This window comes from Platichthys flesus, chromosome 11 (genome assembly GCF_949316205.1).
Source record: "Platichthys flesus chromosome 11, fPlaFle2.1, whole genome shotgun sequence".
NCBI classification, from domain to species: domain Eukaryota; kingdom Metazoa; phylum Chordata; class Actinopteri; order Pleuronectiformes; family Pleuronectidae; genus Platichthys; species Platichthys flesus.
Genome location: NC_084955.1, coordinates 5,750,784 through 5,769,273, shown reverse-complemented (window position 1 = coordinate 5,769,273; position 18,490 = coordinate 5,750,784). Strand labels below are relative to the sequence as shown.

Below are 18,490 nucleotides of genomic sequence, written 5' to 3'. Positions count from 1 at the left end.
GAATGGCTAATTGTAAGCAGTGTATACACTCTGCTGCCCCCAGTGGACAAAAAGGCAATTGTATTAAATAAAAGCTGCAAACTCTTATAAGTTAAACGTGTCATTCCTGTGAAATGTTTCGTGCAAAACTAACGTTAGGTAGATATGATATTTACTATATCATAATGCATAAAATTGAAGTATGTAGGTGTTCATGTTAGTGTGTCCACTCTTGAACATCAGGTGAAGACAAACCAGAAGATTTTGTATCTATGCATAGTCTACACTTTATTGAACATATGAAAATACATGCAGATGGCAAAAACTTGTCAATTGTTTTTTAAAACAGCAAAATAAATTATGTTACCCTTCGAGTGATTCAGTACAAGAAACGCATGCATTTGTTAAATTGTGAAAGTTGTAATCGAGGTGCGGGAAGTGAATTCCAGTGGTCGGGGGAATCACACCCAACCGTTTCTGTAGAACCCACTCGAATCTCCTCTTTTTTTTTCAAGCACTTAAGAATTGACACTGATGTCTGGACTCTGAATAATTCATAACTTCTGAGAGCACACAAATCACTTACTATCTAAAAGGCCCAATACCTAAAACAACCCTGTGGTCTTCACTGAGCCTAACTGGAATTTACCCTCAAGAGATATGATGTAAATAAGAGAACGACAACACACCAAAACATGTCATTGTTCTGACACCATGTGGCTAAAAAGATTCAAGCTGATTAATTTGGTTTACAGGAATATATTGATAAACCTAAAGCTGATTATCTACTGAACAGTTATATGTATTTAACCATTTAGACCACACAAATATCAAAAACTGAAGGCAATGGTAAGTGAGAAAAGACTACTTCATATTTAACATAGAAGTATAACAAGTACATACAATATAAGTTGCCATGTTTATTGTACATTTATGCAATATTTACAAACTCAACACTTCCTCTGAGGTGCGACTTCCATCAATTTCCATCATCTCCTCACTTCAGCTTGAATTTGAAAGCTTTCTCAGATTTGAACAACTGTCACTCTGCTTACATTCTTAATGCAATGCAACACCACGAAATGAAACTATAGTGTCATCACAAAAAGTCACACATAGGTTTTATAACTAGCTGACTATTCCTTTTTATATTTTTCTGTGCCCGTCAGCTAAAAGCTGAAAAATCCACACTCGAGTGTTTCAAGGTATATGGTTATAGAAAACCAACTCACACAGCATGAGAGGTCACAAGAGCACGTTAATATTACCTGATGCACACACAAGACAAAAAATGAGAGGAAGCAGGAAAGTGACACAAAGGGATGACGTCGACAAGACAGTTGTGTATTTAACCATTTCTAAATGAGTACAAATGTGCAACTGAAAGCAAAACTTGTCCCAAAACACAATCTCCTTTACAGAAAACGTATCTTGTTAAATAATAGATCATAAATTCACTCATTGAGTAAGGCGGAGATGAGGGAGGGGACCAGCGGAGGAAGAGGAGGTCTCTTAGTAAGAGCGGATGGCAGGTGGGACGGCAGCGCAGTTCTGCTCATCCAGAGAGGTGTCGATAACGGGGCGGTACTCCAGGGTCACCTGTGATCAAACAAAGGCAAAAGATGTATTAAATGTATACACACACCATTACCCTTAAAATGTAGAGAACACACTGGACGTACCTTGCCAGTCTTGGGATCAACGTAGGACATAGTGTGTTTCCTCCAGTGCTGTTCGAAAGGCTTCGTCTCCTGACCCTGCACGGGCTTGGAGTAGTCATGCTCGTCCATACGGTCCTGGAATACAGTGACAGAGAGGGGAGTGGCTGTTATGCTTGCTTGTTTTTGAAATTATATACAGACACAATAAGGAAAACAGAGTAAGCTTAGAATAGAAGACAGAGTTCAGCTTCTTTACTACTACTACAACATGCACTGAACTCCTGATAATCTCTGGAAATAATCAGGAGGGGCTGTATGTGAACACACAAATGTCCCTAATCAGTTGCTACGGACATTCTCCAGAGGTTCTCCTGACAGCCCTTTAGAGTAAAAACTATGGTTATTGTCTAAATGAGCTCATGTGAGAATAGAGCAGGAATTTATCCGGAGGATTAACAGCGAGCAAGTGGTTGTGTTGATGAAGAAAAAGAATATACAATTATCCCAGGATGAAAAGGGGTGTCAGACATGAAGAAGACATCGAAGAAGACCACTGATATATTCTGATAAATTCAGATAAAACCGACCTTGAAGTCCTCTCTGGCGTGAGCTCCTCTGCTCTCCTTCCTCTGCTCAGCAGAGTTGATGGTCTGGACGGCATTCAGCATCAGATTCTGCAGCTCCAGGGTTTCCACCAGATCTGTGTTCCACACAATGCCTGGAAAGTAGGGAGGTAAAAATACTTTAAGTATCTTGCCTTACAGTGAGACAAATAGGGAAATCTTTTTCACGTAGAATTGTAAACTGATAGAAACAGGAAAACAGTTAGGCGGCGAACCTCTGTCGAAGGTCTTGATGTCATCCATGCTCTTGTAAATAACATCCATCTTCTCGCATCCCTCCTTCAGGACAGAGCCAGTACGGAACACTGCAGCGTGAGCCTGCATGGTCTGTATAGAGAGGCGGATAAACACACACATAAATCATGTTTCTAGACAGGTCATGTTAGTGAAGCTAAGTGATTACACACTTCCAAAGAGTTTTCCTTTTTCACTATGTCAGTTTGCCATCGGTTTGTGTGCTTGCTAGTGTGTTTACCTTCTGCATGTTGAGACGGATCTCAGAGGTTCTCAGGCTTCCATTAGCAAACCTCAGTTTGTCCAGGTTGGCCACAGACTCCTCTCCTGCACTGGACTTCAGAGGAGACAGGCTCTCTCCTGAAAAGAGAACAACATATCAGAGTAAGCGGCGAAGTGATATGCACTAAAACTTCTGATATCAGCTATAATTATGGAGTAGTGGTGTTATTTGATATTAAAACAGAAGAAGAATTGACACTTCTCTAATCTCATCACCCTGCACCTCTATGTGTAAAAGAGCTGCGGAAAGTTGACAGGATTTTTCAAAGTTCTCCAGGTTTTATGATTGTATGTTTTTGTTCTTGTTTCAAATTTTTGCATCGAAAATGATTAAACAATCCAACAGTGGTCCTCACCAGGTTTGTTCTCCTCTGCAATGGTGAGGGCGCAAGCTCTGCCAAACACCACCAGATCCAGCAGGGAGTTGGCACCCAGTCGGTTGGCACCGTGGACACTGGCGCACGCCGCCTCACCACAGGCATACAGTCCAGGAACCACCTTATCCTCTCCGTTAGTATGAGTGATCGCCTGTGGGAAAAAAAAAGCAGTGTGTCAAACTCCTAGCAAAGTACTTCAATACCTCAGATATTGCTGAACGTGCAGGTTCGGCCAACAGCGTGTACGTAAATCTATGTACCAGTCCGCTATCACATCATTTAAGTATTTTAGTTTCGGTGGAAAGTCCCACAAGTGAAACAGCTATGTATAACGTATGTAACAATGTGGTGCACGTGATAAATAATATTTGTTGGTATTTTTTTTAACTGTACCAAGGGAAAAATGGAATCAAAACATCTCTAGCGTGCGTGGGTAAATGTGACCTACCTGTCCCTTGTAGTTTGTGGGAACGCCACCCATATTATAATGAACAGTGGGCAGGACAGGAATGGGCTCTTTGGTGACATCGACTCCAGCAAAGATCATGGCTGTCTCCGAGATACCAGGCAGCCTTGTGGCCAGCTGCTGAGGAGGCAGGTGGTGAAGCTGCAGGTACACGTGGTCCTTCTCCGGCCCCACACCCCTGAACAAAAGAAGACCGTCTGGGGTTTAAAAACAGGGGAATCAGCAGCTTCCTGTTCAGTGGTTTCAATCTCCCAGGAATTGTAATTATAAGTGTGACAGAAACATTTCATTTCTGACTCATACTCAGTCCATACCTGCCCTCCCTGATCTCGATGGTCATGGAGCGTGACACCACGTCTCTGGAGGCCAGGTCTTTGGCGTTGGGTGCGTAGCGCTCCATGAAGCGCTCTCCCTCGCTGTTGACCAGGATCCCTCCCTCACCGCGGCAACCCTCTGTGATCAGGCAACCGGCTCCGTAGATCCCTGTAGAGATCCACACGTTAAACCAAAGTCTGTCCGACTCACTGATGGTCGCGATCCAGCTCAGTCATTATTTATCTAGGAATAGCATCATAGTAGGCAGACTTTGATACTAGTCCTCACAATAATGTCCCAGTTTTATATGGGGCACAACATTATTCCTTTGTGTAACCATGGTAAATTAAATTAGATCATTCAATCCCAATGTTGATAATAGACTAATAATGCTCAGTTACAAGGAGTAAGGGACTTCAAAGGAATCTTAAAAATCCTCACTGCGTTATTGCCAATTTGTTACGGTATAATAATGTGTCAATAACAACGTGATGAGTTTATTCATCTTGACATTTAGTGAGATTTTACTTCATCTCAGGCACCAGAAGATTCACACTCATTAATAGTTGTGTGGGGGGGGGGGGAATAGTAAGTGCCTTATCTTTCTTAAATTATGCCAACTTATTTTTATACAAGCCAGTTTCTTGTTACAAAATTATTCTATGATTTAAAAAAAGGGATTTAACTGTGTTAATAATTTAGCTTGTTACAGTGCTGTGAGCTCATACAAAGGAGTCTGCATCCTCTGCTGGTGAATGCTAAAAGTGCTAAAAGTCTTTTATCACTGAAATTAAAACACTTATATAGATACCTAAAACAACTGATCAATACAAACTGTGCTGTATTTCTGTAACCACAGACTTCAAACTAAGTCCCTAAATTAGAGGCTCCTTTGAGGACCTGCCACAGGTCACATCACTGGGCTACTTGTAAGTGAAGGCTCTGGTGTCGAATGTCCAGCAGGAACAAAAATAAAGATGACCACTTATCTATGTAACCTTTATGTCAACTAGCTAGCCTGAACACTCATGAATCCACCCCATTTATAAAAAGCACAACATAGATATTAAGTTAGGGAGTTCAAATAATATGTAATCCTTAGTACCACATTACCATAAAAGAACATCAAGCGTTAAAAGATTAATTGTATTATTGTTCCATGTAGTCAATTAGACAAACGGATTTGGTGTCAAAGTCAATTTTCTTTATCTCTCATATACACTTGAGCAGTTGTCTATGAATTAAACTATAGATAATTAGTGTTTACATCTTGTGAAAAAATTGAATAACATTGACCACTAGATAAAAGTGTGAATAGACTGAGAATGAAAAACATTTCTGATTGTTCATACTCTTACTACACCATTAAGGGCTCGACTTTGACAAATGGACTTTGAACTGTCGTTGATAAAATATCTTGATTACTTAAAATCACTATAACGCTGCTTTCAGACACGCACTGGACTGCGCAGCTCCTTCGTATTTTCTCCAGAGGAGGTGCATGTGTGCACGCAAATGTCACCCTGGCCTCCAAGTGTAATGTCCACAGAAATGCAGAAGACAATGTGAAAGGCAAACTCCTGGTAGACTCTGTAGCCAATTCTCCGGATTTGACCAGGTCATGTCTGAAAATGGCTTAAGAAATCCAGACATGTCTTTAACGTACGTACACATATTTAGCTGCAGTGGAGTCGTTAAAACAAGACTCAGGTTAACTCTTCAGAAACTGAACTACTCCATAACTTGATCTTTAAATCTATATGTCTCACCAGTAGGATGGAACTGTACAAACTCCAGGTCCTGGCAGGGCAGGCCAGCTCTTGTCACCATCGCATTTCCGTCTCCTGTGCTAGTGTGGGCAGATGTGCAGCTGAAATAGGTTCTTCCATAACCCCTGGAAGGAAAGAAACACACGTGCACTCGTGAAGAAATGTATATCATATCAAAACTATGGTAAAGACATACTATAAGCTAAGTTGTGTTATTTTGGCGTCGCCTACCCAGTAGCAATGACAGTATTCTTGGCTCTAAAGCGGTGAATGGATCCATCTTCCATGCAGAGAGCGATTACTCCTTTACACTCTCCATTTTCCATCAGCAGGTCCAGGGCAAAGTACTCCACGAAGTAACTGGTGTCGTAACGGAGTGACTGAACAAAAAAAAAAACATACAGGAAATTCAGATAAAACTGTGCTTCACAAAATAACTATGTTTGGACGGAGTCAGAGAAAGAAGGTGAGAAGGCGTGTACTTACTCGTCCATATAGTGTATGAAGTAGAGAGTGTCCTGTCCTGTCGGCTACACAGCAGCAGCGGTGAGCCTGGCCTCCTTTTCCATACTTGAGACTCTGGCCTCCAAATGCCCTCTGGTAGATCTTCCCATCGTCAGTGCGGCTGAACGGCATGCCAAAGTTCTCCAGCTGGAAAGTAAAACGGCAACATGAGTTCCTGATCTGCAATTATTGTGCGTCAGATGAACCTCAATCAAAGGGTCAGCATTTGGTTTATAATCTGAGCCAGTCTATCCATAACCCTCATATGTGTGTTTAAAATGTATTTAACTAGAATTTTACAATAGATGTATTAAAATACATCACCCTCTATTGGTCCATCTTCTTAAATGTATTAAAATCGATCTTTCTAACTTGCAAACCAGCACATTAAAAAATATATAAAAACTGTATCATAATCTGGTGCAATAACAAATATGAAATTGGACAATATTTTAAAACGGTGAGCACGTGAACCATTATGAAAACTGTACTACACTTCATGCAATTGAAATTTACTGACTTGTCAGTGTAAGGATTGATTTATTATACATTTCATTACAGTGTACCAACATTACAGCAGGCTAGTATATGATGTGATTTGAATTATATATAAAACAAATTATCCCAACTATTCAAATGATTTTAAGTTTTAAAACCTAATTTAAACATGTTATATAAGGTAGCTGCTTGCTTTTTTTTTGGGGGGGGGGGGGGGGGGTTCGTCATGCTATGTTGTACGTTCTAATTGAATGGTTTAGCTCTTTCGTGGTCAGAGGCCAGCCTTTGGCAGTTAACTTTCAACTGGGTATCTGAGCTAGATCTTACCTCCACTACAGCTGCAGGAGCCTGCTCTGTCATGTAGTGAATTGCATCCTGGTCTCCCAGCCAATCAGATCCCTTCACTGTGTCATAGAAATGCCACCTCCAGTCATCTTCCTCCATGTTCCCCAGAGCTGCATTGATCCCACCCTGTGGAACAAGACGACAACTCAATTCTCCAATCAATTGTCTTTACTTGAAGCATAAAAAAACAAATCTGTAGAGCTTTTTTTCAACATGGAGAAAGACTTGGACAACCTGACACTATGCAAACAAACATACAAAATAATATATCTCAAGAATTAATGGATGAAATGTGTTGTACCTGTGCAGCAACAGTATGAGACCTGGTGGGGAAGAGCTTGGTGATGCAGGCAGTGTTGAAGCCAGCCTCTGACAGGCCAAAGGCTGCTCTAAGTCCTGCCCCTCCAGCTCCTACCACCACGGCATCGAACTCATGATCCACAACTGGGTACTGAGTAGAGATCTGCAAACAATGAAGGAGAGACGCTACTGTCAAACCTCAGGATAACTCATAGGGATGCATAACGTAAGGCTAGTTTGCTGTCATCATTTAAAAAATGTCCCCAACAGTAAGTGTTATATAGACACCAAATGCAGAGGCCAATATGAGAACACACAAACTGAAATTTCTAGCAAATCACACTCACATCATCTGATACTTTGGCATTGTTCTTCTTGCCATAGATGGAGAAGTGAAAGTTCCTGGAGCCCAGAACTGCAGCAGCAGGCACCTGACAGAAAATAATACAGTTTATAACAGAGGAGACATTAAAAACAGAACACATTTAAAAAACAAAATTTAATCAAATAATGACGCTTCCTTATCTAGAGAAATCAAAGACTGCTAATAATCGTAGAATGCTATAAATAGTATGTAATCAAAGGTGGATTTCACTATGTATTGCTACGAGCACCCCGACAACAATACATAATAAATAAGTTATGTTTCATAAACCTGTGGCATTAACTAAAAATTATTTTAGTCGAAAGCTTTCATTAGAAACACGTTATATCTCATCCTCTATCATTGAGCATGTTAACATGAGCAGCTAGCAGGTATCCACAAGGGCAGCGGAAGTCCCTGTTATTAACTCGCTGACAGAGCTCTGTTGACAGTTTACTGTAAACGTTACTAACAATGTACGATTTCAACCAACTACAGATGAAATAACTGTGAGGAACATTTTAGTTAGACTGGTAAAAAAAGCTTTTTTCTTGGTGTCACATTGAAACAACCCCCGGCTACATAACACAGGTTACGAAAGAGGGAATGCGCTGGTTACGAAAGCTCAAAGTGCGTCCACTTTTGTCCTTTATGCTCGGAAAAAGCAACCAGACGAAATAAACAAGTAATTTAAAGATAAATCAAGAGTTTAAAGTCGTATTGTTATAACTCACAGCTTTTGATTTCGATAAAACCCTCTTGGAGAGGAGACGGGACGCGGCACGGACACTCGCCATGTTGTCAATTGTAGGACCGAGGTTGAAACACGACGGAGGATGGGATATTCTGCTGCACAGGACCAAACCACCGTCAGATATGGGGGTGTCGTATATGTTGCACCTAATGGTTTACCGCTAAATGAATTTCTAAACTTTATTCTATCCAAAGAGACGCTACCATAAAACCTTTAAATAGTATTACACATATAAGGACTCTAGATTCTGCACCAAATTTGTTTGTGGTGAATATACGATTCATCTGTAGCACCCCCGCTTGGTATAGTTGGAATGCTGAAGCGTAAACTTGTGTAATCAGGGTGAGGAGGAACAAATATATAAGTGACCTAGACTTTTCCTTCAAGGTGAGACGCAGCACCGTGTATCACAGCCCTCCACTGGATGCTTCTAAACAATACAGATCTGTAGAGCCCCGTGTTGGCTTCATATTCAAATGCTACCGCGAGCATTCACCAGCGAGCCAAGCGTTAGCTAGCATGTTAGCTCGTAGCAATATTGTGGTTAGACGGGCTGTCAAATTTCCGACTCATGCCAGACTGGTTTCGCTGTTGCTGTGTTTTGGCGTATGCTAACAAGGCTAAATGCTAACGATGTTTTTATGCAACACAATTTGTTTGTTTGCACTCAATTTGCAAAGGCCACGCGTGAGCTTTCGAACACAGTTCTGTTTATAACAGTGCACAGTGGATCTGAAACCAGACCAATGGACCCTGCTGGAGAAACAGAGGCATGGCAGTTAGCTTCATAATCATACGTGTATATTTATGTCTTCAAACCAGTTTATACCTCCAAGTGCTGGCATGTATCTTCCTGCTTGTTACATTGGCATCAGTGTTAGAAGTGTTAATGAGATACCTGTGCTTCTTCAGTTACATCCTTCCATCTGTGCTGCACATTTTAACTTCACCATCTGCCCATAATCTGTATGTAAACATGTCCATTATTGCTGATGTCTGTTTACCCTGTGTTTATGAATGTGTGTGATTGACAGCCTCCATGAACAACTTGAATGACCCCCCCAGATGGAACATCCAACCAGAAGCCAGAGGAAGGGGGGCGGGGGCTGGGGATGGCAACCAATGGAACTACGCCCTGCTGGTCCCCATGCTGGGACTTGCTGCATTTCGTAAGTTAGAATTAGTGTGTGTGTGTGTGTATGAGCTAACAAATACGGGAACACAGCTTTTGAGGAGTTGAGTGTACATGTATTTTCACAAACAATGTTAAAGGTTCAGCTTTTAGAATCTAGTGACATCTAATGGTGAAGTGGCATGTTGCAGCTGAATACCCCTCACCTCACCCTCCTTCTTATATTTAATAAACTCTATATTAACGACAGGACCAGATCCTCAACTGAAGGCTTCCACAGGTTCTTTCATGTTTGGAAGGGGACGGTGAGGTGAGGGGTACTCAACCTGCAACATGCAACTTCACCACTAGATGCCACTAAATTCTACACACAGAACCTTTAACTTGGCTAGTGTGGTTATGTTTTCATCCCTGTCGATTGTGTGACATTTACACTTAAACTCAGAAAAAAAAATCTTTTACTTTCTAAATCTTGATATTTATGTTTCGGTTTTGTTATCACAGGTTAAAAAAAACTTTAAGCATTTAACTCACAAGACTTAAAATGGCATCAAGGCAACCAGAAGCAGTTTTCAGAATTTCTGCGTGGTCTGCTATGTCCAAAAATCAGTCATCTGAATTTGAGGCCTTTAATAGTTGTAGTAAGTTAAAATATTATATGCTAGGTCTTAACTATGATTACGTAGTTCTTAATGTTATTTACATTTCATGGTCTATAATGTTATTAGTCAGTTTTGACAGTGTACGTAGTTGTGGGATTTCAATAAACCTTCACATCTGTTGTACTTGACAAAGGTCTATTATGGTGTTAAAAAGTTTCAAATGTTATCAGGTTTTTATATCTGCTCCATTAAAGCCACGTTTTCGAGGTAAAACACACTCTTGCTTATCATTTGAATGCTTGATAATTTTTACTCTCAGGTCATACAGTCGCCACATTACTGTCGCTTAAAAACCTGCAGCTAAGCAGGTTTAGAAAATCTGTATTATTTGCTGCAGTTGGTTAAGACTTGAGATATCTTCTCACGCCTGCATCCTATCTTCCACCACTCCAACAGGTTGGATCTGGACCAGAGAGTCTCAGAGGGAGATCCAGAAGGTCAGAGCCCAGTATGACGAGGATGTGTCCACCATGAGAGATAAGATGGAGGCACGGTACAGGGAGACCCTTACAGAGAGGCGCAGGGCAGCTGCTAAACTAGAGCTGGAGCTAGAGAAGGAGAAACAGAGGGTGAAAGGCTACAAACAGGCCATGATCTCACAGAGCCAGCAGCTGATGGAAGAGCGGAAACAGCTACAACAGGTAAAAACTCCATCAACTGGCCCTCCAGTTCTGATATTGTTCACTTTTCCTCCATAACCTGAAGCTTCTTCTCGATAACTAAAGCTCTTTCTTATCTCTAACAAGGAGCGAGAGGCCTTGGAGGAAGAGACACAAAGGCTGGTAAAGTCCGGAGCTGCGGGAGCTGTGCTGCATCATGCCCTGGAACGAGAGCAGGACTGGTGCCAGAGAGCCACAACCACCCTGAAGGAGTTAGAGGGTCACCTTTTAGAACGCCAGAATGCCTACTGTTCCCTCATCCAACCTCGAGATCAGCGGCTGGAGATGGAGAAGAACATGCTTCTGAGGGTCGTCAAAGAACCCATCGGGGCAGAACTAGACCTAGAGTCTGACCTGATGGACATTTTTAAGAGAGACAAGCATTGTGCTGACCTGCTAAACAATGACAAGAGGAAGAACGGAAGCCTCATGTGGGTGTATCTCAAGTATTGGCAGCTGCAGGTCACTGTCCAGAAACACAAGAAAGCTGAGGAAGCCATATTAGGAGGGAAAATCCAGCTTCACACAAAGTGACAAAAGACAAGGCTGGTGTTTTTTAATTGACTATTGAGGTGCACTGAAAATGAAGATGTATTATTCATTCTGAGGGATTATCCTTACTTGACAGGGATGTTATGGAAACACACAGGTTAATCTCAACAAGATCATATTCAGCAGCTGAGAGTTCCATCCTTCATCTCAGAGTTTAGAGAAGAGGAGAACTTCTGTCAGGTTGAACAACCATTACTTCAGACGCTCCAGATAAGAGTCATTAGCTTTAAATTAACTGTGGGAAAACCTACAATCACAAATATGCATTATGATCTCTCTGTTAATATCCATATTGGATACTCAACCAATGCTTGATTACATATACAGGTTTATTTTTTCTATTTATACCCTTGGAAAAGGTGGTCAGAAATTCTGTGTTCATTTTACTGAGCTCGTCTAAGGGCCACGAATCACTTCCAGTTGAGTAAGTGTGTGAAAGTTGCTCTTTCTGTCATTGTTATAAATTGATGGCTTAAAAAATGGTGCTTGTCGTCCCAGGTAACACGCAGAGAAAAAAAATTCTCATCAGGAAATTTTTATTTGAAAATGCTACATTGAAGCAAAAACAGATACACGTTTAAAACACACTGGCGACATTAATAAAACATGGTTAAGTTTGTCAGTGCTCTTACATGTGTGGATACTTGGTTTTTATATGTTGATGGACGGTTGTGGGACAGTTATCGTCTTCAGTCTGGTTTTGTGGGAGTCTTTAGTCGATCAGGAGGGAGACAGGACTATTTCAGGTGCATGTGCATTTTAAGGGAACAGATCAGAAAGCAGCGCTTATATTGAAACCCATTACATTGCTACAGAAAAAAAATAAAATAAAAAACACATTGAAGGCCTGGAATTGATTGTTTATTGAAATCTAGCTTGGTGAGTGTCGGATGTATTGTCGCTGACTGTTCAGTTCAATTATTCAAACAATTTTTTTTACTCCTCTAGGTTATTCAGCTATTCACCTCAGTCTTTCAAAAGTACTGATGTATTTCGATTATAAAAGCAACTTTTGTGGGGGTCTCTTTACAATGTTTTTATTTTACCACAAGTAGGTGCTGTCTTTGCTGTTAAGAATAGCACAGTAGTGACATGGAAACTAATTCTGCATTGTATAAACTGTGCAACAGGAATACAGAGAAAGAATTGACACATTGATACTCATATTTATAGTCCTATCACATTATGTATGCACATTTATGATTTTTTTTCTCTAATGTTACAAATTTATTAATAAATATAAACAAGTAAGCACAAATAGTTTCTAGCGCATATTCGTTGAGCTTTGTATGGAAGTCACTGAAAATATGAAAAATATATAGTTTCCAGGGGCATAACCGTTATCTTAAAAGATTAACTTCAGAATGTGTTATTCCCACAATACAACATATTTCACAGCTTTTTAGTGTTTTAATTATGACAAGCAATACACTTCTAACATAACTTCTAGAAGTCAAAAACATTTTTTCTAAGAGTTTTATATGGATGATACTCAAATACTAAGTCAGAACATGTGTTGTGCAGAAGTTTCATACAAATAAAAGTGGCTCATTTCATTAGGTTTTTCATTTTGACTCAATGTAGCTATTTCATGCAACGTTAAAGCAAATGTTAACGTACAGATACCAGCAAGTGAACAACAAGAGAAAATGTTATGTTGTAATTTTTAAGCCACAGTTTCCGATGTTCCTTCAGCTTCACCTCCTTGTTTCACTCCCTCCTCTGCGCCCGATGAGAGTTTTCTCTTGGAGAGGACATCAGGCTGGAAGCTCTGAAGTTCACTCTGATTGGCTTTCTGAGGACCTGAGTTGTGTCAGTCACTTCCTGCTTGTTCAACTCATCTTTCACCTGCTCTTGTGTGGCTGGCTGTTCCACTGTGCAGCCAGAGGAGGCTCTGGCAGGGCCTGGGTCCCTGCCGGTGTGGAGGACAGGTAGGTGGTGCTCTTTCGTAGCTCCGTTGAGAGTCCCCAGCATCACTGTCTGACTGGGGCCCCTCTGGACCATGAAGTGCACCACCTGTTGGAGCTTATAACTCTCTCTGCGGACGTTATCTGTCTCCGACAGTTTCAGCCTGGAACATAATACAAACACCAGACTGATGATTTTTAAACTCTGTAAAACTGCTGCTTTACTGCTCTTGGTTAGATGCGATTCTGATGTTGGTAGGATTTATGACCTCATCAAACGTCTAAAGTGTTTTACTGCCATGGGATTCTTGAAAGGTTTTTAGATTCACCCACCAAAATGATCAAAATTGTCGTATTCTGTGTTGACATGGTGAAAATACTTTCAATAAATGTCTAATATCTTTCCAAGACATTTTTTTGGTCTTGTTTTCCACACACCTAAGTGTGCAATGATTCCACGGGACATACATGAATGTGTCCCTGAAATATTTTATATCCATAGCTGACGTATAGACCTGCATCACAATCAGGTTATGAAGAGTAATTTTCAACCAAAGTAAAGCAGAATCAACAAGATCAATTTTGGCAAAGAGTGATTGACACAAAGTACGGTTGAAAACTGCTGCTGTTCTGCTTCATACCACATCATACTGAACACTGGACCATGCAAATCTACAAATGCCAAACAAACTTCATAATGGACAGAATAAAGCTGAATTTCATAGGAGATCAACCTACTTGTATTGTGGTCTTGTTTCAATAATCAGGCTCAGCCAACATGCTTGGAGGCTCTCCTTCCTCCACTGGTTGTCCTCGTGAATATCACAGTGGGAATTCACCAGGTAGCAGCCTCCTCTGCTAACACAGTGCATGGTGTGTTTGTGTCAAGAGCGTGGACGTCAGTTTGTCCGTCTGCACCAGAAAGGCCCTCTTTTCACTTTCTCACCTAAATCCTACTTGATATTTTTATAAAAAATCTCATAAAAAAAGAATGTGTCCTCGCCAATGTGTGTGTCTCTGAGTTATCAAGTAGTCTGAGATTTGTGTGTGTTGGCAACGTCTTAAATATCAAGTCTTGTTTCTATTTTTACTCGTCTGAATCACATTGTGGTGAATCTAGTGAATGTCCTCACGCAAAACATCCTGAAGGTTGGTTTTCATTTGAAATGGAGCTTCAGTTCTTTCCATGACGTGAGCCGACCACATGGATCCAGATGAAAGTTGAGTGTGAATCCTCACTGACTTCATAGAACAAAGTAAGGTCGAACTTACCCTGTGTGTGTGTGTGTGTGTGTGTGTGTGTGTGTGTGTGTGTGTGTGTGTGTGTGTGTGTGTGTTTGTGTGTGTGTGTGTGTGTGTGGTGTGCATGCGCGCGCATGTGTGCGTGCGTGTTGACAGAAGTATAAAATGACTAATCTGTTTGATTAAGATGGATCCAGTGGTCACGTCATTACTTCAGAGTTAATTTCTTCCCAGTCATCAGATGTCTCTCACATGTTGCAGGAAAGAGACAGCTGAACAGATCACTAACTCACAGCAGTAATCCGATACATTCATCCAAAGCCATTCAAGTACCTTGGCCAGATTCATGCTGAGCGCTACAAAAACCGATGTTTATGAGTGACAAATTCTTGTCAACACTACATTCAAAGTAAAAGCCCGCCGAATGCATCACTTTAATAAAGAGAGTTCGATTTTACAAAGAAAGAGTCTTGAGTTGAACAGCTGTGCGCCCAGATACTGTTTTTATTTTTGTTATGATGGACAAAGTAAAGGAGAGGTGGGAGTCAAACACATTTGCTGTGTAAAACTGAATCAGAGGGTGCATGGTTGTGTGACTTAGGCAGTGGGTATGTTGGACTCACCCCAGGATTTAACTGAAAGCTAGTGAAGATGGATGAGGGTTGGATGTGTTGCCAGGGCTTAGAAAAGGTGAGAACCCTGAGTTCTGCATGTACTGGGGTCTTTCCAGGGGTCTGTTGTGAACCCCAAACAGAACTCCATTGCAGTTGTCCAGGCAGGAGGGGATAAGGGCATGGATGAGCATTTCAGCAACAGAGTTTGAAAGTTAGGGTTGCAGTCTTGAGATGTTTTTGAGGTGGTGGATGGCAGTTTTTGGTGACAGACTTGATGTGGGATTAAAAAATTAGGGGTGGAGTCCAGGATAACTCCCAGGTTGCGGACATCACAGGATGAGCAGATCGTATAGCCCTCTAGTGATAAGCAAGTCACCCACCCTCTGGAGGAGGCCCTTGGGAGCCACAACCAAGAGCTCTGTTTAACTGCTGTTAAGTTAGAGAAGACTGGTTGACATCCAGAATTTAATGCCATGGAGGCAGTTGAAAAGGGACTGTGGGGGAAGTTGGGTGGAGGGTTTGGTGCTGAGATATAGATGAGTGTCCTCAGCTTAACAGTAGTCCATGGTGATGGACAATCTGACCAAGTGGTAGCATGTATATTGTGAAGAGGCCAAGAACAGAGCCTTGAGGAACGCCAAGGTCGACTGGTGCTAGGAAGGAGCAGGAGTTTCTGATATTGACAACTGGATCCTGTAGGAGAGGTAGCACTGGATCCAAGGAAGAGCTTTACCAGTGATGCAGAGGTGGTCAGACAGGTGGTTGATGAAGATGGTGTGGGAAATATCAATATGTAAACTTCACTTTCATTACCTTCACCAAGGAGGTTGTTTTCATCTGCATTTGTCTGCTAGTTGCAGCACTACACAAAAACTGTTTTACCACGAGCCTTGGTGGAAGAATATTGTATGGGTCAGGGGAGATCCCACTAAATCTTGGTGCGGATCCAAAATTTGTATTACTTTCCAAGTAGTTGTTTTAATTGACATTTTTACTTGTCTCTGAAGAAATCATTTATGGATGTTGAAGAAAAAATTAATATTTATGTGACTTATGTCTGTGCGTGTGTGTAATTTGGTGCAGTCTGGTTGAATTGAAGAAGAACCCTGGGCCCTGACTGAGGTATGCGCTCTGCTGAGAGTCATTCTAGTTTTACTAATGCAGCCATTACTAGAGCTCACTTATTATTTAAAACGTAAAGAAGTAACAAACATAAAATGACTTTAGTCAAACAATGGCTTTATTATCACACATTCAAATTTACAGTAAATTTCTCTCAGACTGCCATCAAGTCTGACAAACAATAACACAAAAGGATCAATGATGTCCTGCTGCACAAACTCCAAAGACTGTAGTTGTATCTAAATTTTAGATTTTTTTTTCCACCAACACATTCATGATAAAGCATTGTCTCAGATTGAAGAAAAACTGTATCTCCTCTGATGAATTATATTAGTTATTCGTTTACTGAATAACAGCCAGGACAAAATGTGCCATTCACTGTATCAAAAAAGACATCATGAGCTGAACCAGGCCGGCCTCTTCCTGGCCCTCTCCACTATCCTCTTGTCTTTGTCCTGCTGGCTTGGTGTCTCGCCCTCATACAGCACCACCGACTCCATTGTGGGCACCCTCAGCGGGCCTCCTTCCATTGCTTGGATCTGTTGACGAATCCGACCGGTCTCCTTGCACACCTTGGAGTAGCAGACGCCGCACAGGATGTGTTTCTGCTTCAAGTGACCACACTCTGAGCACGGCTCGATGTTTGTCTGAGAGAGATAGCGAGAGAGAAAGAGCAAGAAAGAGAGTGAAGATGTGGATCAAGATATGTCAGGACAACAGTAAATAAACACCCAGGTCTTTCGTTTACGACTCCTGTTTCCTCATTAACTCTCAGCTTGATCCCCAACACTGATAAATGCAGTTCTTGAACAACTTCTGTACAAACTTAGTCTCAAAAGATCAAATTTAGTGGATTATTGTGATAAATTAGAGGTGTACTGATACCTTTATTCCAAAATGATGTAAGTGCTAATGAATTAATGTGCATCATCAGTCACATTTAACAACAGGGGTCCTAAATACAACAGTTTAGTTTATCTTGAATTTTTGTTATAACCTTAATTGCCCGCTCAGAATTGCCACAGATATAATAAAATAATAATAAACTTTATTTGTATAGCACCTTTCATATAAGAAATACAGCTTAAAGTGCTTTGCATACTATATAGCTTAAAAATAAACAAGCCACAAACACTCCAACTAGCCCCCCCCATCGGCATAGTGGTGAGTTCATAATGAGTGATGCTTCATTTTTGAGTGAACTATCCCTTTAAGGATATTCAGGGGACTTAGGCTTGCTGATATTCCAATACACACGAGTAAAATCTCACCTTGAAATGTGGGTGTTCTCAAACATTTGACTAATGGTGTATATACACTCTGTGCATGGACATACTGTACACCATCTAAGCACGTTGCTATGAACACCATTATACTCTGTAGGGTTCCTTCTGTTTGTACTCTAAACAAATTGAATTATGAGTGGGTGGAGCCTCTTTTAGGAGCTCTAGCTCAAGCCCGAGTCTTGTGTACCTTAACTTTCAGGAGATTGCTGTCAGCTCTCCTCCTAGTGCGGTTGACCTCTATGGTTCGTCTCTTCTTGGGTGCTGCCATCCACATGATACTGTCCTGCAGAGCAGAGGGCTGCTCCTGCTCCTCCTGAGGCTGGAGCTGAGGCAGGAAGCTGGGACCGTTGACTGCCAGAGCCGGAGCTGCATACAGGAGAAATAAAAACACCAACATGCATCTTCTCTTGTCACTGATCCGTTAGCTGATGTGAATGTCCAGAGCTCCAGGCGGTGAACTCACCCAGATGAGGGTCGAATCCCGCCGCCTGCAGGAGCCTGCTCTCGATGCGCAGCAAAGAGCATCTAAGGCTGTTCACTAAAGCCGCTAAATTCATCTTTAAATCTGCCAGCACGTTTCTTCTTTCAACATGTCAGACAGCTCTCGGTCACTCAGTCGGATGACGTCACTACACGGCGACGACACGCTAAACTTCTTCTTCTGTTTGTTTCCGGAAGACAAGACGGCTTATGGTGATTCACTACCATCTAATGGTCAACTACCAAATTACGCCCTCCAAGTACCAACATAACAAAAACATAAACCAAATCAAGTTTGTTGTCAAGATAGTTTAAACTTAATGCGTTTTCTTTATCGGTTATCTTCTGATTAGTAACAGTTCC

The 18,490-nt window shown here is 41.3% G+C and overlaps 4 protein-coding genes across 4 annotated transcripts; 1 reads left to right on the top strand and 3 right to left on the bottom strand.

Moving 5' to 3' along the window:
* Nucleotides 1-886: 886 nt before the first annotated feature.
* sdha (succinate dehydrogenase complex, subunit A, flavoprotein (Fp)) lies at nucleotides 887-8,574 on the bottom strand. Its single transcript, XM_062399560.1, has 15 exons — nucleotides 8,452-8,574; nucleotides 7,701-7,784; nucleotides 7,355-7,516; nucleotides 7,036-7,179; nucleotides 6,193-6,357; nucleotides 5,938-6,086; nucleotides 5,707-5,831; nucleotides 3,937-4,105; nucleotides 3,605-3,800; nucleotides 3,136-3,307; nucleotides 2,739-2,857; nucleotides 2,479-2,590; nucleotides 2,228-2,358; nucleotides 1,662-1,775; nucleotides 887-1,578 (listed from the first exon to the last, which is right to left on the bottom strand). The coding sequence occupies exons 1-15, from the start codon at nucleotides 8,512-8,514 to the stop codon at nucleotides 1,492-1,494; spliced, it is 1,992 nt and encodes a 663-aa protein (XP_062255544.1). The 5' UTR covers nucleotides 8,515-8,574; the 3' UTR covers nucleotides 887-1,491.
* Nucleotides 8,575-8,731: 157 nt separating this feature from the next.
* Nucleotides 8,732-12,495, top strand: ccdc127a (coiled-coil domain containing 127a). Its single transcript, XM_062399561.1, has 4 exons — nucleotides 8,732-8,858; nucleotides 9,506-9,640; nucleotides 10,662-10,906; nucleotides 11,012-12,495. The coding sequence occupies exons 2-4, from the start codon at nucleotides 9,511-9,513 to the stop codon at nucleotides 11,456-11,458; spliced, it is 822 nt and encodes a 273-aa protein (XP_062255545.1). The 5' UTR covers nucleotides 8,732-8,858; nucleotides 9,506-9,510; the 3' UTR covers nucleotides 11,459-12,495.
* Nucleotides 11,996-14,399, bottom strand: zmp:0000000930 (telethonin). Its single transcript, XM_062399563.1, has 2 exons — nucleotides 14,122-14,399; nucleotides 11,996-13,547 (listed from the first exon to the last, which is right to left on the bottom strand). Exons 1-2 carry the CDS (start codon nucleotides 14,253-14,255, stop codon nucleotides 13,187-13,189), a joined length of 495 nt encoding a protein of 164 aa, XP_062255547.1. The 5' UTR covers nucleotides 14,256-14,399; the 3' UTR covers nucleotides 11,996-13,186.
* Nucleotides 14,400-16,461: 2,062 nt separating this feature from the next.
* On the bottom strand, nucleotides 16,462-18,299 carry mrpl32 (mitochondrial ribosomal protein L32). The gene is made up of 3 exons (XM_062400152.1): nucleotides 18,111-18,299; nucleotides 17,835-18,013; nucleotides 16,462-17,008 (listed from the first exon to the last, which is right to left on the bottom strand). Exons 1-3 carry the CDS (start codon nucleotides 18,202-18,204, stop codon nucleotides 16,757-16,759), a joined length of 525 nt encoding a protein of 174 aa, XP_062256136.1. The 5' UTR covers nucleotides 18,205-18,299; the 3' UTR covers nucleotides 16,462-16,756.
* Nucleotides 18,300-18,490: the final 191 nt, after the last annotated feature.